Here is an 18,726-nt window from a genome sequence, read left to right on the forward strand (position 1 = left end):
TAAGGTTATCTCAATGGTTATGAGATCAGTTGTACAACAAATATTCTGAGAAAGATTTATGCGAAATTATTATAGAAACTTGATATTGAATAATTGTGAATCAAAGGTTCAAAATTTTGTCAGAAAAAAACAATTATAAATACACTTTTCTGTTTTAAATAAATATTGTTGATTGATTGGCGGCTAAATTTGATCGAGACGAGTCGACATATTCGGCGGCGGCATCGACTGGCAAAAAAGTGTCGGCGGTGGCTAAAATTCGCGGCGTTACTCGGCGGCTTCATTCTCTATACAGAATGCATAACATATTTAGGAGATGCCTCAATCAGAGTGGCAAATTGCTTCTACAATTGGTTCAAAAGCATGCAAAAGTGTAAAGATTGTGTAAAAATTTTTTTATTGTAAAAAAAAAATACTGACAACAATTTAAATTTAAGCCACGTCCAACTATATAAACATCAATCTTCGCTCCAAAGTATTTTTAACAATCCTTTTGATCCATAATCTCAATGGCACATGGATCACCACGACGTGATAAATTCTGACTCGACGTTTCCACCTCGCTACTGGAACACTCACATTCACATGGTATACATTCAACTGCTGGACCATCTTCCTCTTCTCCTTCTTCGCCGGTTTGAAGCGCTTGCTTTTGCACAGCGATTTCTATGGGCTTAGGCTTCAATGAACATACTGACATCTCCGAATCAGATAAAGGCAATGGTACTGGCTCTTGTGGCAACAAAGAATAATCATAACGACAAATTTCTTGGGCATACCATGATGAGGGTTCATTTGCATTCCAAGCATTAGATTCCTTATCGTGCTCTTCGGCTGTAGCTTCATCCAAAGCATCAGTTGACTCATTGAAGCTCTTACGTTTTTCCTGCGCAGAAGGCATATGATTTTGACGACTCTTTGACCAAAAGTATCCCATAAGAAGATAGTTTTTATCAAAACTAAATATTGCTGGTCCTTGTGGATATTTATTATCCCAAGTTCCATGAAGGGTAATACATTTTTCATCGTTGCCATAGGTAAATTGAAATGGGCCCACACGAATACCTTTATTCCAGGTGCCTTTGAAAACCAGAGCATTGCAACCAGATGTAACCGCTGGATTATTTATAGTGTAAATGCCCACGCCATGACGTAAACCACGATACCAGCTACCACTGTAACTATCACCATTTGCATAGTAATAACGACCTTGACCATGTTTGAGATTTTTACGCCATAAACCTTCATAATAGCTGCCATCAGGGTAAATGAATATACCACGACCAGAGCGATAACCTATAAAGTAGAATGGAACAGTGAAAAATGTATTTATACCAGATAGCAGAATACATGTTTGGAGATTTGGAGTGTAAAGATCATAATGAAGAATATTTTGAAAAACTATCAATATTTGTTCCCGAAATATAAAAGGCAACCTTCGTAAACAATAGTTATTTTTAGCTCTTAATGTAAAACAATATCGTTTATGAAGCGTTTTAGTCGAGCATTGCGCCCAAAATATTTGGAAATGCCTTGGATAGCTCATATTCCAAGGAATAGAAGGAAAATCTGTGGATCTCATGATGTGACCATAACGGCCAATGTGGGACTCCGTCTAAGGAGGGATTTGAACCCATCAGTTAAGCCGACGATGTTATAATACTTCTACAGAGAATGTATCCTAACGTACTCTGCAGGAGGGCGAAAGGGTCTTAAGGATGGCATATGATTGAGTAAGACCCAGGGGTCTGAATGTTAACCCGGAAGCGACACAATTATGCCAATTCACCGGAAGGTTTCTATAGTAAATTCTGACAAAATTTTATTGCTATAAAATTTTTTGTCAAAATTGGAAGAAAATTTTACCAAAATCTACCAAAATAAAAAATTCCAGGTTTTTGATCAAATCATGAAAAAATTGTTTTTTTTTCACAAGTTTTTGGGTGTATAAATACCCTTGAATTGTAAATGTGTGTCGTATTTTATATGTTTTAGCGATTTTAAATTCCTACTTCTACAAAAAGGGGGAACTTACTCACAGTGGACTTTGATAGTATGAAATAACACGAAAATTAACATTTTTAAGAGATTTATATATAAACAAGTAAGGAAAGTCTAAAGTCGGGCGGGGCCGACTATATTATACCCTGCACCACTTTGTAGATCTAAATTTTCGATACCATATCATATCCGTCAAATGTGTTGGGGGCTATATACAAAGGTTTGTCCCAAATACGTACATTTAAATATCACTCGATCTGGACAGAATTTGATAGACTTCTACAAAATCTATAGACTCAAAATTTAAGTCTACTAATGCGCTAGGGCACACAAAAAATTTCACGAAAAATTTTCCAATTAAAATTTTAATTGAGTTTTAAAAAATATTCAATTAAAAATTTAATTGATTCAACAAATTTTTTAATTGAAACAAAAATCAATCACAAAAATAATAGTATCAATTAATTCTTTAATTGGATCAATTAACTTTTTAATTGACCTTCAATTAATTTTTTAATTGATACTATCATTTCTGTGATTGAATACATTTCAATTAAAAATTAATTGGATCAATTAATTTCGTGATTGAATCAAAAAAAAACTGTTTGTGTGGGTGGAACACAATGTTAGTAAAAAAATATGGGAAACATTTAAATCTGAAGCAATTTTAAGGAAATTTCGCAAAAGTTTATTTATGATTTATCGCTCGATATATATGTATTAGAAGTTTAGAAAAATTAGAGTCATTTTTACAACTTTTCGACTAAGCAGTGGCGATTTTACAAGGAACATGTTGGTATTTTGACCATTTTTGTCGAAATCAGAAAAACATATATATGAGAGTTATATCTAAATCTGAACCGATTTCAACCTAATTTGGCACGCATAGCAACAATGCTAATTCTACTCCCTGTGCAAAATTTCAACTAAATCGGAGCAAAAAATTAGCCTCTGTGGTCATATGAGTGTAAATCGGGCGAAAGCTATATATGGGAGATATATCTAAATCTGAACCGATTTCAATCAAATTTGGCACGCATAGCTACAATACGAATTCTACTCCCTGTGCAAAATTTCAATTAAATCGGAGTAAAAGATTGGCCACTGTGGTCATATGAGTGTAAATCGGACGAAAGCTATATATGGGAGCTATACCTAAATCTGAACCGATTTCAACCAAATTTGGCACACATAGCTACAACGCTAATTCTACTCCCTGTGCAAAATTTCAACTAAATCGGAGCAAAAAATTGGCCTCTGTGGTCATTTGAGTGTAAATTGGGCGAAAGCTATATATGGGAGCTATATCTAAATCTGAACCGATTTCCACCAAATTTGACACGCATAGCTATAATGCTAATTCTACTCCCTGTTCAAAATTTCAACTAAATCGGAGCGAAAAATTGGCCTCTGTGGGCAAATGAGTGTAAATCGGGCGAAAGCTATATATGGGAGCTATATCTAAATCTGAACCGATTTGGATGATATTTTGCAAGTTTTTAGAGACTCATAAAATATTCGGATGTACGGAATTTGAGGAAGATCGGTTGATATACACACCAATTATGACCAGATCGGTGAAAAATATATATGGCAACTATATCTATATCTGAACCGATTTTTTCCAAAATCAATATGGATCGTCTTTGAGCCGAAACAGGACCCTATACCAAATTTTAGAACAATCGGAATAAAACTGCGAGCTGTACTTTGCACACAAAAATACATCAACAGACAGACAGACGGACAGACAGACAGACAGACGGACAGACAGACAGACAGACAGACGGACATCGCTAAATCGACTCAGAATTTAATTCTAAGACGATCGGTATACTACACGATGGGTCTCAGACTTTTCCTTCTTGGCGTTACATACAAATGCACAAACTTATTATACCCTGTACCACAGTAGTGGTGAAGGGTATAAAAATTTTCTCAAAATGTTATTCCCATAGAAAATTTTCTCAAAATTTTATTTCTATAGAAAATTTTATTTCTTTAGAAAATTTTGTCAAAATTTTATTCCTATAGAAAATATTCTCAAAATTTTATTTTTTTTAGAAAATTTTGTCAAAATTTTATTTCTTTAGAAAATTTTGTAAAAATTTTATTTCCATAGAAAATTTTCTCAAAATTTTATTTCTATAGAAAATTTTGTCAAAATTTTATTCCTATAGAAAATTTTGTCAAAATGTTATTTCTTTAGAACATTTTCTTAAAATAATATTTCTATAGAAACTTTTTTAAAAATCTCGAAAATTTTATCTCATAATTTTGTCAAAATTTTATTTCTATAGAAAATTTTATCAAAATTTTATTTCTATAGAAAATTTTCTCAAAATATTATTTCTATAGAAAATTGTATAAAAATTTTATTTCTATAGAAATTTTTCTCAAAATTTTATTCTACCAACTGTGGAAACGGTGGCCACAGCACAATCCTGGATGCAGTGGTACGATTTCCGAACCCAGACAAGAAAATGTCAGGAGGGCCGGACCACAGCATTATCCTACTGGCAGAAGTGGAGAAATATCAGGAGACCCAAAAACGTGAACATTTTCAAAGATTGCTGGAGGGCAATAGCTGATATTACGGTTCGATCGCGAACCGTATAAGAATGCAAAAGAATGATCAACGAATACTCGGAATACGGTAGGATTCGCATCATATGGGTGCCGGAATAAGACGAAATGTAAAGGCAAATGAGCTGGCACAAGTGAACTTACACAGAAAAAAATATCACCAAAATATTCCCAATTAATAAGTTGATTGATGTTGAAAACTTTTTCAATTAAACAATTGATTGATACTATTAACCTTTGAATCAAACGAGAAACATTAAGTCAATTTAGTGAATGATTGAAATTTTTTAAATTTTTAATTAAAAAATTAATTGGTAAAATTAACTTTTTAATCAATCTCGGAAGAGTAAGACAATTAAAAAATTATGGATATTTTTTTTTAATTCTCAATTATTATTTTTTTTTAAATATGAATTTTTGAATCAAACTCAAAAGGATTAAAAATAGTTATAGAAAGTGATTGAAATATAGTATAGCGATTAAAAATAGTTTTGTTTTTAATTAAAAAATTAATTGAACTTTGCAATAACCTTAATTAATAATTAATTGAATCAATTAAAAAATTAATTGAAATTTGCTAATGAAATCAATTGATTGCTTAATCAAGTATTTTTTTTTAAGGCTCAATTAAAACTGTGATTGATACTAAAGGGTGATACGGTCAAAATTTGGTCAAGGGAAAACGCGTGTAAATCGGTGAAATCATTTATTTAAAAAGTCAAATTAAATTTCTTTTTCAAGTTCAATTAATGTAAAATTCAGGAAAAATATTCAGTTAGGCTTTCGCTTTTCCAAATCCGAATTGCCGGGCCTCACGCTTGACACCTGCCATCAGATTTTGTACAGCCACCTTGTCCACCTTCTTCGCCGCAGAAAGCCAGTTTGCCTTGAACTGATGCTCGTCCTTAGCAGTTTTTTTGGTCTTCTTTACACACAAAAAAATTTCACGAACATTTTTCCAATTAAAATTTTAATTGAGTTTTAAAAAATATTCAATTAAAAATTTAATTGATTCAACAAATTTTTTTAATTAAAACAAAAATCAATCACAAAATTAATAGTATCAATTAATTTTCAATTGGATCAATTAACTTTTTAATTGACCTTCAATTAATTTTTTAATTGATACTATCATTTCTGTGATTGAAGACATTTCAATTAAAAATTAATTGGATCAATTAATTTCGTGATTGAATCAGAAAATTTTTTTTGTGTGTAGGTTCCGCTTGACAATAGCCCAGTATTTCTCATTTGGGCGGAGCTCTGGCGTGTTGGGAGGGTTCTTGTCCTTGGGAACCACCTGCACGTTGTTGGCGGCGTACCACTCCATGGCCTTTTTACCGTAATGGCAAGATGCCAAATCCGTCCAAAACAGTACGGAACAACCGTGTTTCTTCAGGAAAGGCAGCAGACGTTTATTCAAACACTCTTTCACGTAAATTTCTTGGTTGACAGTCCCGGAAGCTATGAAAATGCTGCTTTTCAAGCCATAGGTACAGATGGCTTGCCAAACCAGATATTTCTTTGCGAACTTTGACAGTTTTATGTGCTTGAAAATATCTGCTACCTTTCCCCTTCCTTTTGCCGTATAAAATCCTGTCCCGGAAGCTGCTTGTAGTCGGCTTTGACGTAGGTTTCGTCGTCCATTACCACGCAGTCAAACTTCGTCAGCATCGTCGTGTACAGCCTCCGGGATCGCGCTTTGGCCGTCGTATTTTGTTTATCATCGCGATTTGGAGTCACTACCTTCTTGTAAGTCGATAGTCCGGCTCGTTTTTTTGGCTCGATGCACGGTTGTAGACGATACACCCAGCTTATTTGCGGCATCTCGGAGAGGTTAGGGTTTCGCTTGAAACTACCGGCAACTCTCTTTGTCGTCTCAGCGGCTTCCGGTTTTCGATTTCCCCCCGATCCAGACTTCCTGGCTGTCGACAAACGTTCCCCAAACACTTTAATTACATTTGTAACGGTTGATTTGGCAACTTTTAGCGATTTTGCCAGCTTTGCGTGCGAGTAGCTCGGATTTTCGCGAGCAAAATTTTGATACGCTGCTCTTCTTGCTTGGACGGCATTTTGGCAACTGAAGAGTGAATTCCAAAATCAAAATAGGAGCAACATTCTACACACACACACACCTTAAATGCAAAATTGAAAGAAATACGTCATGTTTATATTGACCAAATTTTGACCGTATCACCCTTTATTCGTGATTGAAGACATTTAAATTAAAACATTAATTGGATCAATTAATTTTGTGATTGAATCTGAAAATAAAATTTTGTGTGTAGAGAACGCAAAGCCCACAGAGGCAGCGCGAGTCGTTTGGTTGAATGGGCACGGGAGATACAAAGCGATGTGGACCAATGCTGTAGTGGACCAAACTGTAGAAATGACGACGAAATACTATGGGGTCATCAAGACAAGAAAAAGTGTGCAGATCTACTCAAGGAGAGTATGACGACAGTCAGGAGGGCCGTGGGAATAATGAGTGGCACCTATAATTGATAGCATATCGGTGCCGCAGCAGATGATGGTGCATGTAGGGCGTGTTTTGAGAATGATGACACCTTGGAACGCTAACTTTGTCACTACCCTCCTTTTATTAGGCAAAGAGTTAACCATATCCGTGAATAGGTGATTCGGAAACTGGTCCAGAGACGGGAAATAAATAAGGGAATTCGTTAAGGGCACAGAGGTCATGGAATAAAATAAAGGTGGGATGGAAAAGAGAAGTTATAGTGCACAGCACGCCAAATACTGCTCTTATTTGTATGACAGTCGACATAGGACAGGAAAACCTGGACATTCGTTTTACTCTACCTAACATCAAATATTTTTATTTGTTTCTTCTCTACAAATCAACACGAAATTTAAACGAGTAGACATTTAAATGTTTACCCCAATATTGCTTACCACAACGATATTGACCATAATAACGAGCCCCTCCTACAAAGACATACAATCCAATACCATGTCGTTTTCCTTGACGATATTGTCCATCATATTGATCACCATTTGGTAAAATAGCCCAACCTTTGCCATCCCTTTCTTTGGCACTGTTACGACCTCCAATATATCGCTAGAAATATACTTTTTTTTAATAAATTCTCAATTTTATGAATAAAAACTTCTTGATTTACGCCTATATTTATTGTTTCCCCTCCTTCTTCCGGTATGGTCAATTCATCTTCAGATATCTCGGTTTTTTGACTCATTTTGATAAAAATTTAGGAGAAAACTGTTGTTCTTTATTTAAATATTTGAAGTATTAAAAAAAAGCGTTTGAAGTATTTGAAAATTATTTGAAATTGTTCAGAGGAAACAAAAAAAATGCTAATGAATTGCATTAGGCCTTTTTTATGGCGCATAGTTCATTGGGGCATATAATTATTATTAATTATGAATTCTTGTAAAAAGTCTTTTATGCCACTTGGTATTTTCCTCTGTTGTTTAAGCTTCTCTTGTACCCAGCAAAGAAAGAGCTTCCAAAAAAGTAATTTGGATCCCCAATTTTTGATCCGGCTTTAGTGCAAACTTGGTTGAACATTTGTTTATTGGCACCATAACAGAACGCCTTATCATACTCAGCCACAACGCCATTGAACACGATCCATCAAAACGTCTCTTCAAATATTTGTAGACATCGAAATGACGCCACGGCATGACATTGAAACTACTTTCTGAGATGTTCTTTATTACTATGAATGAAAAATGAAGAACGCTTGTTAAAATCTCACAACTGAATTTTAAAGAAAATAAAGTTTTATTTGTCAACATTTCAATTTTAAATATTTTTTTTGTTTTATATCCGCTTACAAAAATTTTGACAAAATTTTCTATAGAAATAAAATTTTGACAAAATTTTCATCAGAAATAAAATTTTGTCTAAATTTTATTCAGTTCTGAAATGTAAAAAATCATATGGTTCTATATTACGCTTCGATCGCGTACTAAAATAATGCTAACCACTACAGTCACGCTCAAAACTTGAGACAAAACTAATCTACAAACATTTGGAGAAAATCTTACCAAAAATATTATTTTGCAATGATTTATTTCTTCAGAAAGTTTTGTCAACATTTTATTTCTATAGAAAATGTTGTCAAAATTTTATTTCTGATGAACATTTTATTTCCAAAGAAAATTTTGTCAACATTTTATTTCTAAAGAAAATTTTGTAAAAATTGTATTTCTAAAGAAAATGTGGTCAAAATTATATTTCTAAAGAAAATGTGGTCAAAATTTTATTTCTAATGAAAATTTTGTCAACATTTTATCTCTAAAGAAAATTTTGTCAAAATTTTATTTCTAAAGAAAATTTTGTCAAGATTTTATTTCTACAGAAAATGTTGTTAAAATTTTATTTCTAAAGAAAATTTTGTCAACATTTTATTTTTATAGAAAATTTTGTCAAAATTTTATTTCTAAGGGAAATGCGGTCAACATTTTATTTCTAATTAAAATTTTGTCAACATTTTATTTCTATAGAAAATTTTGTCAAAATTTTATTGCTAAAGAAAATTTTGTCAAAATTTTATTTTTAATGAAAATTTTGTCAACATTTTATTTCTAAAGAAAATTTTGTCAACATTTTATTTCTATAGAAAATTTTGTCAAAATTTTATTTCTAAAGAAAATTTTGTCAACATTTTATTTCCAAAGAAAATTTTGTCAAGATTTTATTTCTAAAGAAAATGTTGTCAAAATTTTATTTCTAAAGAAACTTTTGTCAACATTTTATTTTTATAGAAAATTTTGTCAAAATTTTATTTCTAAAGGAAATGTGGTCAAAATTTTATTTCTAATGAAAATTTTGTCAAAATTTTATTTCTATAGAAATAAAATTTTGATTTATTTCTATTATTATTTCTATAGAAATAAAATTTTTATTTATTTCTATTATTATTTCTATAGAAAATTTTGTCAACATTTTATTTCTAAAGAAAATGTTGTCAAAATTTTATTTCTAAAGAAAATTTTATCAAAATTTTATTTCTGATGAAAATTTTGTCAAAATTTTAGTTTTTATAGACAATTTTGTCAAAATTTTTATTGATTTTTTTTCAAAATTTTATTTTTATAGAATTTTTTTATTAAATCGTAGTAAAAGATTGACTGACCACTGTGGTCATATGAGTGTAAATCGGGCGATCGATATATATGGGAGCTATATCTAAATCTGAACCGATTTCAACCAAATTTGGCACGCATAGCTACAATGCTAATTCTACTCCCTGTGCAAAATTTCAACTAAATCGGAGCAAAAAATTGGCCTCTGTGGTCATATGAGTGTAAATCGGGCGAAAGCTATATATGGGAGCTATATCTAAATCTGAACCGATTTCAACCAAATTTGGCACGCATAGCTACAATGCTAATTCTACTCCCTGTGCAAAATTTCAACTAAATCGGAGCAAAAAATTGGCCTCTGTGGTCATATGAGTGTAAATCGGGCGAAAGATATATATGGGAGCTATATCTAAATCTAAACCGATTTCAATAAAGTTTGGCACACTTGACTATAGTACTAATAGAAATAAAATTTTGATTTATTTCTATTATTATTTCTATAGAAAATTTTGTCAACATTTTATTTCTATAGAAAATTTTGTCAACATTTTATTTGTAACGAAAATTTTGTCGAAATTTTATTTCTAAAGAAAATTTTGTCAAAATTTTAGTTTTTATAGAAAATTTTGTCAAAATTTTTATTGATTTTTTTTCAAAATTTTATTTTTATAGAATTTTTTTATTTTTTATTTATTTATCTACAATCTACCAAACAGTATAATTCTATCAATTGTGGCGTGTCAACATTTTATTTCTAATTAAAATTTTGTCAACATTTTATTTCTATAGAAAATTTTGTCAAAATTTTATTGCTAAAGAAAATTTTGTCAAAATTTTATTTTTAATGAAAATTTTGTCAACATTTTATTTCTAAAGAAAATTTTGACAACATTTTATTTCTATAGAAAATTTTGTCAAAATTTTATTTCTAAAGAAAATTTTGTCAACATTTTATTTCCAAAGAAAATTTTGTCAAGATTTTATTTCTAAAGAAAACTTCTTGATTTACGCCTATATTTATTGTTTCCCCTCCTTCTTCCGGTATGGTCAATTCATCTTCAGATATCTCGGTTTTTTGACTCATTTTGATAAAAATTTAGGAGAAAACTGTTGTTCTTTATTTAAATATTTGAAGTATTAAAAAAAAGCGTTTGAAGTATTTGAAAATTATTTGAAATTGTTCAGAGGAAACAAAAAAAATGCTAATGAATTGCATTAGGCCTTTTTTATGGCGCATAGTTCATTGGGGCATATAATTATTATTAATTATGAATTCTTGTAAAAAGTCTTTTATGCCACTTGGTATTTTCCTCTGTTGTTTAAGCTTCTCTTGTACCCAGCAAAGAAAGAGCTTCCAAAAAAGTAATTTGGATTCCCAATTTTTGATCCGGCATTAGTGCAAACTTGGTTGAACATTTGTTTATTGGCACCATAACAGAACGCCTTATCATACTCAGCCACAACGCCATTGAACACGATCCATCAAAACGTCTCTTCAAATATTTGTAGACATCGAAATGACGCCACGGCATGACATTGAAACTACTTTCTGAGATGTTCTTTATTACTATGAATGAAAAATGAAGAACGCTTGTTAAAATCTCACAACTGAATTTTAAAGAAAATAAAGTTTTATTTGTCAACATTTCAATTTTAAATATTTTTTTTTGTTTTATATCCGCTTACAAAAATTTTGACAAAATTTTCTATAGAAATAAAATTTTGACAAAATTTTCATCAGAAATAAAATTTTGTCTAAATTTTATTCAGTTCTGAAATGTAAAAAATCATATGGTTCTATATTACGCTTCGATCGCGTACTAAAATAATGCTAACCACTACAGTCACGCTCAAAACTTGAGACAAAACTAATCTACAAACATTTGGAGAAAATCTTACCAAAAATATTATTTTGCAATGATTTATTTCTTCAGAAAGTTTTGTCAACATTTTATTTCTATAGAAAATGTTGTCAAAATTTTATTTCTGATGAACATTTTATTTCCAAAGAAAATTTTGTCAACATTTTATTTCTAAAGAAAATTTTGTAAAAATTTTATTTCTAAAGAAAATGTGCTCAAAATTATATTTCTAAAGAAAATGTGGTCAAAATTTTATTTCTAATGAAAATTTTGTCAACATTTTATCTCTAAAGAAAATTTTGTCAAGATTTTATTTCTACAGAAAATGTTGTTAAAATTTTATTTCTAAAGAAAATTTTGTCAACATTTTATTTTTATAGAAAATTTTGTCAAAATTTTATTTCTAAGGGAAATGCGGTCAACATTTTATTTCTAATTAAAATTTTGTCAACATTTTATTTCTATAGAAAATTTTGTCAAAATTTTATTGCTAAAGAAAATTTTGTCAAAATTTTATTTTTAATGAAAATTTTGTCAACATTTTATTTCTAAAGAAAATTTTGTCAACATTTTATTTCTATAGAAAATGTTGTCAAAATTTTATTTCTAAAGAAAATTTTGTCAACATTTTATTTCCAAAGAAAATTTTGTCAAGATTTTATTTCTAAAGAAAATGTTGTCAAAATTTTATTTCTAAAGAAAATTTTGTCAACATTTTATTTTTATAGAAAATTTTGTCAAAATTTTATTTCTAAAGGAAATGTGGTCAAAATTTTATTTCTAATGAAAATTTTGTCAAAATTTTATTTCTAAAGAAAATTTTGTAAACATTTTATTTTTATAGAAAATTTTGTCAAAACTTTATTTCTAAAGAAAATGTTGTCAAAATTTTATTTCCAAAGAAAATTTTGTCAAAATTTTATTTCTATAGAAATAAAATTTTGATTTATTTCTATTATTATTTCTATAGAAATAAAATTTTTATTTATTTCTATTATTATTTCTATAGAAAATTTTGTCAACATTTTATTTCTAAAGAAAATGTTGTCAAAATTTTATTTCTAAAGAAAATTTTATCAAAATTTTATTTCTGATGAAAATTTTGTCAAAATTTTAGTTTTTATAGACAATTTTGTCAAAATTTTTATTGATTTTTTTTCAAAATTTTATTTTTATAGAATTTTTTTATTAAATCGTAGTAAAAGATTGACTGACCACTGTGGTCATATGAGTGTAAATCGGGCGATCGATATATATGGGAGCTATATCTAAATCTGAACCGATTTCAACCAAATTTGGCACGCATAGCTACAATGCTAATTCTACTCCCTGTGCAAAATTTCAACTAAATCGGAGCAAAAAATTGGCCTCTGTGGTCATATGAGTGTAAATCGGGCGAAAGCTATATATGGGAGCTATATCTAAATCTGAACCGATTTCAACCAAATTTGGCACGCATAGCTACAATGCTAATTCTACTCCCTGTGCAAAATTTCAACTAAATCGGAGCAAAAAATTGGCCTCTGTGGTCATATGAGTGTAAATCGGGCGAAAGATATATATGGGAGCTATATCTAAATCTAAACCGATTTCAATAAAGTTTGGCACACTTGACTATAGTACTAATAGAAATAAAATTTTGATTTATTTCTATTATTATTTCTATAGAAAATTTTGTCAACATTTTATTTCTATAGAAAATTTTGTCAACATTTTATTTGTAACGAAAATTTTGTCAAAATTTTATTTCTAAAGAAAATTTTGTCAAAATTTTAGTTTTTATAGAAAATTTTGTCAAAATTTTTATTGATTTTTTTTCAAAATTTTATTTTTATAGAATTTTTTTATTTTTTATTTATTTATCTACAATCTACCAAACAGTATAATTCTATCAATTGTGGCGTGTCAACATTTTATTTCTAATTAAAATTTTGTCAACATTTTATTTCTATAGAAAATTTTGTCAAAATTTTATTGCTAAAGAAAATTTTGTCAAAATTTTATTTTTAATGAAAATTTTGTCAACATTTTATTTCTAAAGAAAATTTTGACAACATTTTATTTCTATAGAAAATTTTGTCAAAATTTTATTTCTAAAGAAAATTTTGTCAACATTTTATTTCCAAAGAAAATTTTGTCAAGATTTTATTTCTAAAGAAAACTTCTTGATTTACGCCTATATTTATTGTTTCCCCTCCTTCTTCCGGTATGGTCAATTCATCTTCAGATATCTCGGTTTTTTGACTCATTTTGATAAAAATTTAGGAGAAAACTGTTGTTCTTTATTTAAATATTTGAAGTATTAAAAAAAAGCGTTTGAAGTATTTGAAAATTATTTGAAATTGTTCAGAGGAAACAAAAAAAATGCTAATGAATTGCATTAGGCCTTTTTTATGGCGCATAGTTCATTGGGGCATATAATTATTATTAATTATGAATTCTTGTAAAAAGTCTTTTATGCCACTTGGTATTTTCCTCTGTTGTTTAAGCTTCTCTTGTACCCAGCAAAGAAAGAGCTTCCAAAAAAGTAATTTGGATTCCCAATTTTTGATCCGGCATTAGTGCAAACTTGGTTGAACATTTGTTTATTGGCACCATAACAGAACGCCTTATCATACTCAGCCACAACGCCATTGAACACGATCCATCAAAACGTCTCTTCAAATATTTGTAGACATCGAAATGACGCCACGGCATGACATTGAAACTACTTTCTGAGATGTTCTTTATTACTATGAATGAAAAATGAAGAACGCTTGTTAAAATCTCACAACTGAATTTTAAAGAAAATAAAGTTTTATTTGTCAACATTTCAATTTTAAATATTTTTTTTTGTTTTATATCCGCTTACAAAAATTTTGACAAAATTTTCTATAGAAATAAAATTTTGACAAAATTTTCATCAGAAATAAAATTTTGTCTAAATTTTATTCAGTTCTGAAATGTAAAAAATCATATGGTTCTATATTACGCTTCGATCGCGTACTAAAATAATGCTAACCACTACAGTCACGCTCAAAACTTGAGACAAAACTAATCTACAAACATTTGGAGAAAATCTTACCAAAAATATTATTTTGCAATGATTTATTTCTTCAGAAAGTTTTGTCAACATTTTATTTCTATAGAAAATGTTGTCAAAATTTTATTTCTGATGAACATTTTATTTCCAAAGAAAATTTTGTCAACATTTTATTTCTAAAGAAAATTTTGTAAAAATTTTATTTCTAAAGAAAATGTGCTCAAAATTATATTTCTAAAGAAAATGTGGTCAAAATTTTATTTCTAATGAAAATTTTGTCAACATTTTATCTCTAAAGAAAATTTTGTCAAGATTTTATTTCTACAGAAAATGTTGTTAAAATTTTATTTCTAAAGAAAATTTTGTCAACATTTTATTTTTATAGAAAATTTTGTCAAAATTTTATTTCTAAGGGAAATGCGGTCAACATTTTATTTCTAATTAAAATTTTGTCAACATTTTATTTCTATAGAAAATTTTGTCAAAATTTTATTGCTAAAGAAAATTTTGTCAAAATTTTATTTTTAATGAAAATTTTGTCAACATTTTATTTCTAAAGAAAATTTTGTCAACATTTTATTTCTATAGAAAATGTTGTCAAAATTTTATTTCTAAAGAAAATTTTGTCAACATTTTATTTCCAAAGAAAATTTTGTCAAGATTTTATTTCTAAAGAAAATGTTGTCAAAATTTTATTTCTAAAGAAAATTTTGTCAACATTTTATTTTTATAGAAAATTTTGTCAAAATTTTATTTCTAAAGGAAATGTGGTCAAAATTTTATTTCTAATGAAAATTTTGTCAAAATTTTATTTCTAAAGAAAATTTTGTAAACATTTTATTTTTATAGAAAATTTTGTCAAAACTTTATTTCTAAAGAAAATGTTGTCAAAATTTTATTTCCAAAGAAAATTTTGTCAAAATTTTATTTCTATAGAAATAAAATTTTGATTTATTTCTATTATTATTTCTATAGAAATAAAATTTTTATTTATTTCTATTATTATTTCTATAGAAAATTTTGTCAAAATTTTATTTCTAAAGAAAATTTTGTCAAAATTTTATTTCTAAAGAAAATTTTATCAAAATTTTATTTCTGATGAAAATTTTGTCAAAATTTTAGTTTTTATAGAAAATTTTGTCAAAATTTTTATTTATTTTTTTTTCAAAATTTTATTTTTATAGAATTTTTTTATTAAATCGTAGTAAAAGATTGGCCACTGTGGTCATATGAGTGTAAATCGGGCGATCGATATATATGGGAGCTATATCTAAATCTGAACCGATTTCAACCAAATTTGGCACGCATAGCTACAATGCTAATTCTACTCCCTGTGCAAAATTTCAACTAAATCGGAGCAAAAAATTGGCCTCTGTGGTCATATGAGTGTAAATCGGGCGAAAGATATATATGGGAGCTATATCTAAATCTGAACCGATTTCAATAAAATTTGGCACACTTGACTATAGTACTAATAGAAATAAAATTTTGATTTATTTCTATTATTATTTCTATAGAAAATTTTGTCAACATTTTATTTGTAACGAAAACTTTGTCAAAATTTTATTTCTAAAGAAAATTTTGTCAAAATTTTATTCCTAAAGAAAATTTTGTCAAAATTTTAGTTTTTATAGAAAATTTTGACAAAATTTTTATTGATTTTTTTCCAAATTTTATTTTTATAGAATTTTTTATTTTTTATTTATTTATCTACAATCTACCAAACAGTATAATTCTATCAATTGTGGCGTGTCTTTGTAAGCGGATATAAAACTAAAAAAATATTTAAAATTTAGGAGTTTACAAACAAAATTTTATTTTCTTTAAAATTCAGTCTAAAGGAGCTCTTGACAATAATCTTCCAATGAAATTTTTTGTTGAAAATTAGTGAAAAGCAATTTTTCGCTCAAAAAATAGCTTTTTTGTACTTTCTTAAAATTTTATTTTCCATCCATGCTAACTAGAAGAAAAACGACCGGAAAATAACAAAGTTATAAACAATTGAGAGATTAAATCCAAATCGAGCATTTGTAGCTCGAGATATGATTTGTCAAGTATAAAAAAATGAAAAAAAAAATAAGGATTTTGAGACATCCTTATATATTTTATTTTTTCATCCACAAAAGAAAATTAACCTTTACTTTCGAATTTAGCAGGCGAAAATACATTAAATAAGTCACCTCTCATCATCAAATGTACATGAAAATAATTTTATTTTGTAAAGTAGTGTTATTGACCCTTGTAGCGTATGAGCTTCATGATCTCCACATGTTGTAAATATCATACGATCCATGGTCCTTTTCAAATAACAGACGGTAGCCAGATTTCTTCGAGAGATCCCCAAAATGTCGAAATTATATCCCCAAAAAATCCCCAACTGCAATATTTTTCCCCATAAAAAATCCCCAAGAGAAAATTCATATAATTATTATATGTATGTAAATTTAATTCTATAAAAAAAAGGGAAAAAAACACAATCTCACATTATCGAATTCTTTAATATGTAAGGACTTCAGCCAGTCTGTCAAGTGGTCAACTGTTGTAATCGATGTGTGTTTTGCAATAAAAATTGCCGAGTTTTTTTCATAAAGTTAGGCAATCCCCTATATCCTGGTTTACGAGTTCGCAAAACGAAAAATTTTGGATTGTCAATAACTTCTGAACCATTCCATATTTTGCCAAATAAAGAACTGAAATTTTGTCAAAATTTCCTAAAGGAATAAAATTTTGACAAAATTTCCTAAAGAACTAAAATTTTGACAACATTTTCTATAGAAATAAAATTTTGACAAAATTTTCTATGGAAATAAAATTTTGACAAATTTTCTATAGAAATAAAGTTTTGCGATAACTTTCTATAGAACTAAAATTTTTCTATAGCAATAAAATTTTGACAAATTTTTTCTATCGAAAAAATTTATATCAAAAAAAATGCTATCGAAGTAAAATTTTGGAAAATTGTTAACTTTTAAATGATTATAATTTAATTTGGAAAAAGGGTCCGCTGGTATGAATTTTGGTCCAATTAAGGAAAAATTTTGGTCCAAAATAAAAATTCATTGTGGCAACGCTGGCAATTACATAGAACTGAAAATTTGACAAAATTTTCTATAAAAATAAAATGTTCACAAAATTTCTATAGAAATAAAATTTTGACAAAATTTTCAATTGAAGTAAAATTTTGGAAAAGTTTTCTATAGAAATAAAATTTTGACAAAATTTTCTATAGAAATAAAATTTTTACAAAATTTTCTATAGAAATAAAATGTTGACAAAATTTTCTATAGAAATAAAATTTTTACAAAATTTTCTATAGAAATAAAATTTTTACAAAATTTTCTATAGAAATAAATTTTTTACAAAATTTTCTATAGAAATAAAATTTTGACAAAATTTTCTATAGAAATAAAATTTTGACATAATTTTCTATCGAAGTAAAATTTTTGGAAAAATTTTAACTTTTAAATGATATTAATTTAATTTGGAAAAATGGTCCGCTGGTATGAATTTTGGTCCAGTTTTGGAAAAATGTTGGTCCAAGATAAAAATTCATTGTGGCAACGCTGGCAATTACACACTTTTTCCTATTTAGGGGAAGGTTAATATTTAATTAATATATTTAATTTGTACCTTTAAAGCAATGACATGTTTAAAATTAACTAAAACGCAAGAAAAATTTATTGAGATTTCATCATTAGTCAAATTTGACTAATGCTTAATTCATCATGGCAATTATTAGACCGTATGATTTTTTTAAATAATGTTTAGTTAATAAAAAAAAATCAAAAAATTATTTAAAAAAAAAATAGAATAGAATAATTTAATAACATCACAGTGTACAACAAATCTGCGAATATGAAATGTCTACAATTCGATGTTATTGACATTTGACACAGTATATTGTAACTCTCTCTCTCTCTCTCTCTGACAAGCCTCATGTCAAAGCTAAAAATATAAATAAACTAACGGTGATTTCAACAAGTTAACTTCGGCTCTCACTTCCTCTATTTTGTGTATGTATGTTTGCACGATTTCGGGGGAATCCTATTTACATTAGCATGCTACTACTTGGGAAACATATGTTATTGTTTACATTCAAGACAACAGCAATGCGCATGTCAAACATTTTGCATCAAACCCCTATTTTGACATCTACATGGATAAAACAGCTGATAGGTAAACATA

At 28.3% G+C, this 18,726-nt stretch overlaps 1 protein-coding gene across 1 annotated transcript; it reads right to left on the reverse strand.

The window, feature by feature from the left end:
* Positions 1-380: 380 nt before the first annotated feature.
* Positions 381-8,315, reverse strand: Rsph1 (Radial spoke head protein 1). Its single transcript, XM_075297018.1, has 3 exons — positions 7,728-8,315; positions 7,501-7,666; positions 381-1,296 (listed from the first exon to the last, which is right to left on the reverse strand). The coding sequence occupies exons 1-3, from the start codon at positions 7,800-7,802 to the stop codon at positions 482-484; spliced, it is 1,056 nt and encodes a 351-aa protein (XP_075153133.1). The 5' UTR covers positions 7,803-8,315; the 3' UTR covers positions 381-481.
* Between the last annotated feature and the right edge of the window lie 10,411 nt (positions 8,316-18,726).

The sequence above is a fragment of the Haematobia irritans genome, chromosome 2 (genome assembly GCF_050003625.1).
Source record: "Haematobia irritans isolate KBUSLIRL chromosome 2, ASM5000362v1, whole genome shotgun sequence".
Taxonomy (NCBI): Eukaryota; Metazoa; Arthropoda; class Insecta; order Diptera; family Muscidae; genus Haematobia; species Haematobia irritans.

Bases quoted from the DNA above. Each gene is read 5' to 3' on its own strand.
- Rsph1 (XM_075297018.1), bottom strand. From the start codon at position 7,802: ATGAGTCAAAAAACCGAGATATCTGAAGATGAATTGACCATACCGGAA. The intron at 7,667-7,727 runs GTAAATCAAGAA...GTATATTTCTAG, and splicing joins GGGAAACAATAAATATAGGC to CGATATATTGGAGGTCGTAA. The intron at 1,297-7,500 runs GTAAGCAATATT...TCTACTTTATAG, and splicing joins TTATGGTCAATATCGTTGTG to GTTATCGCTCTGGTCGTGGT.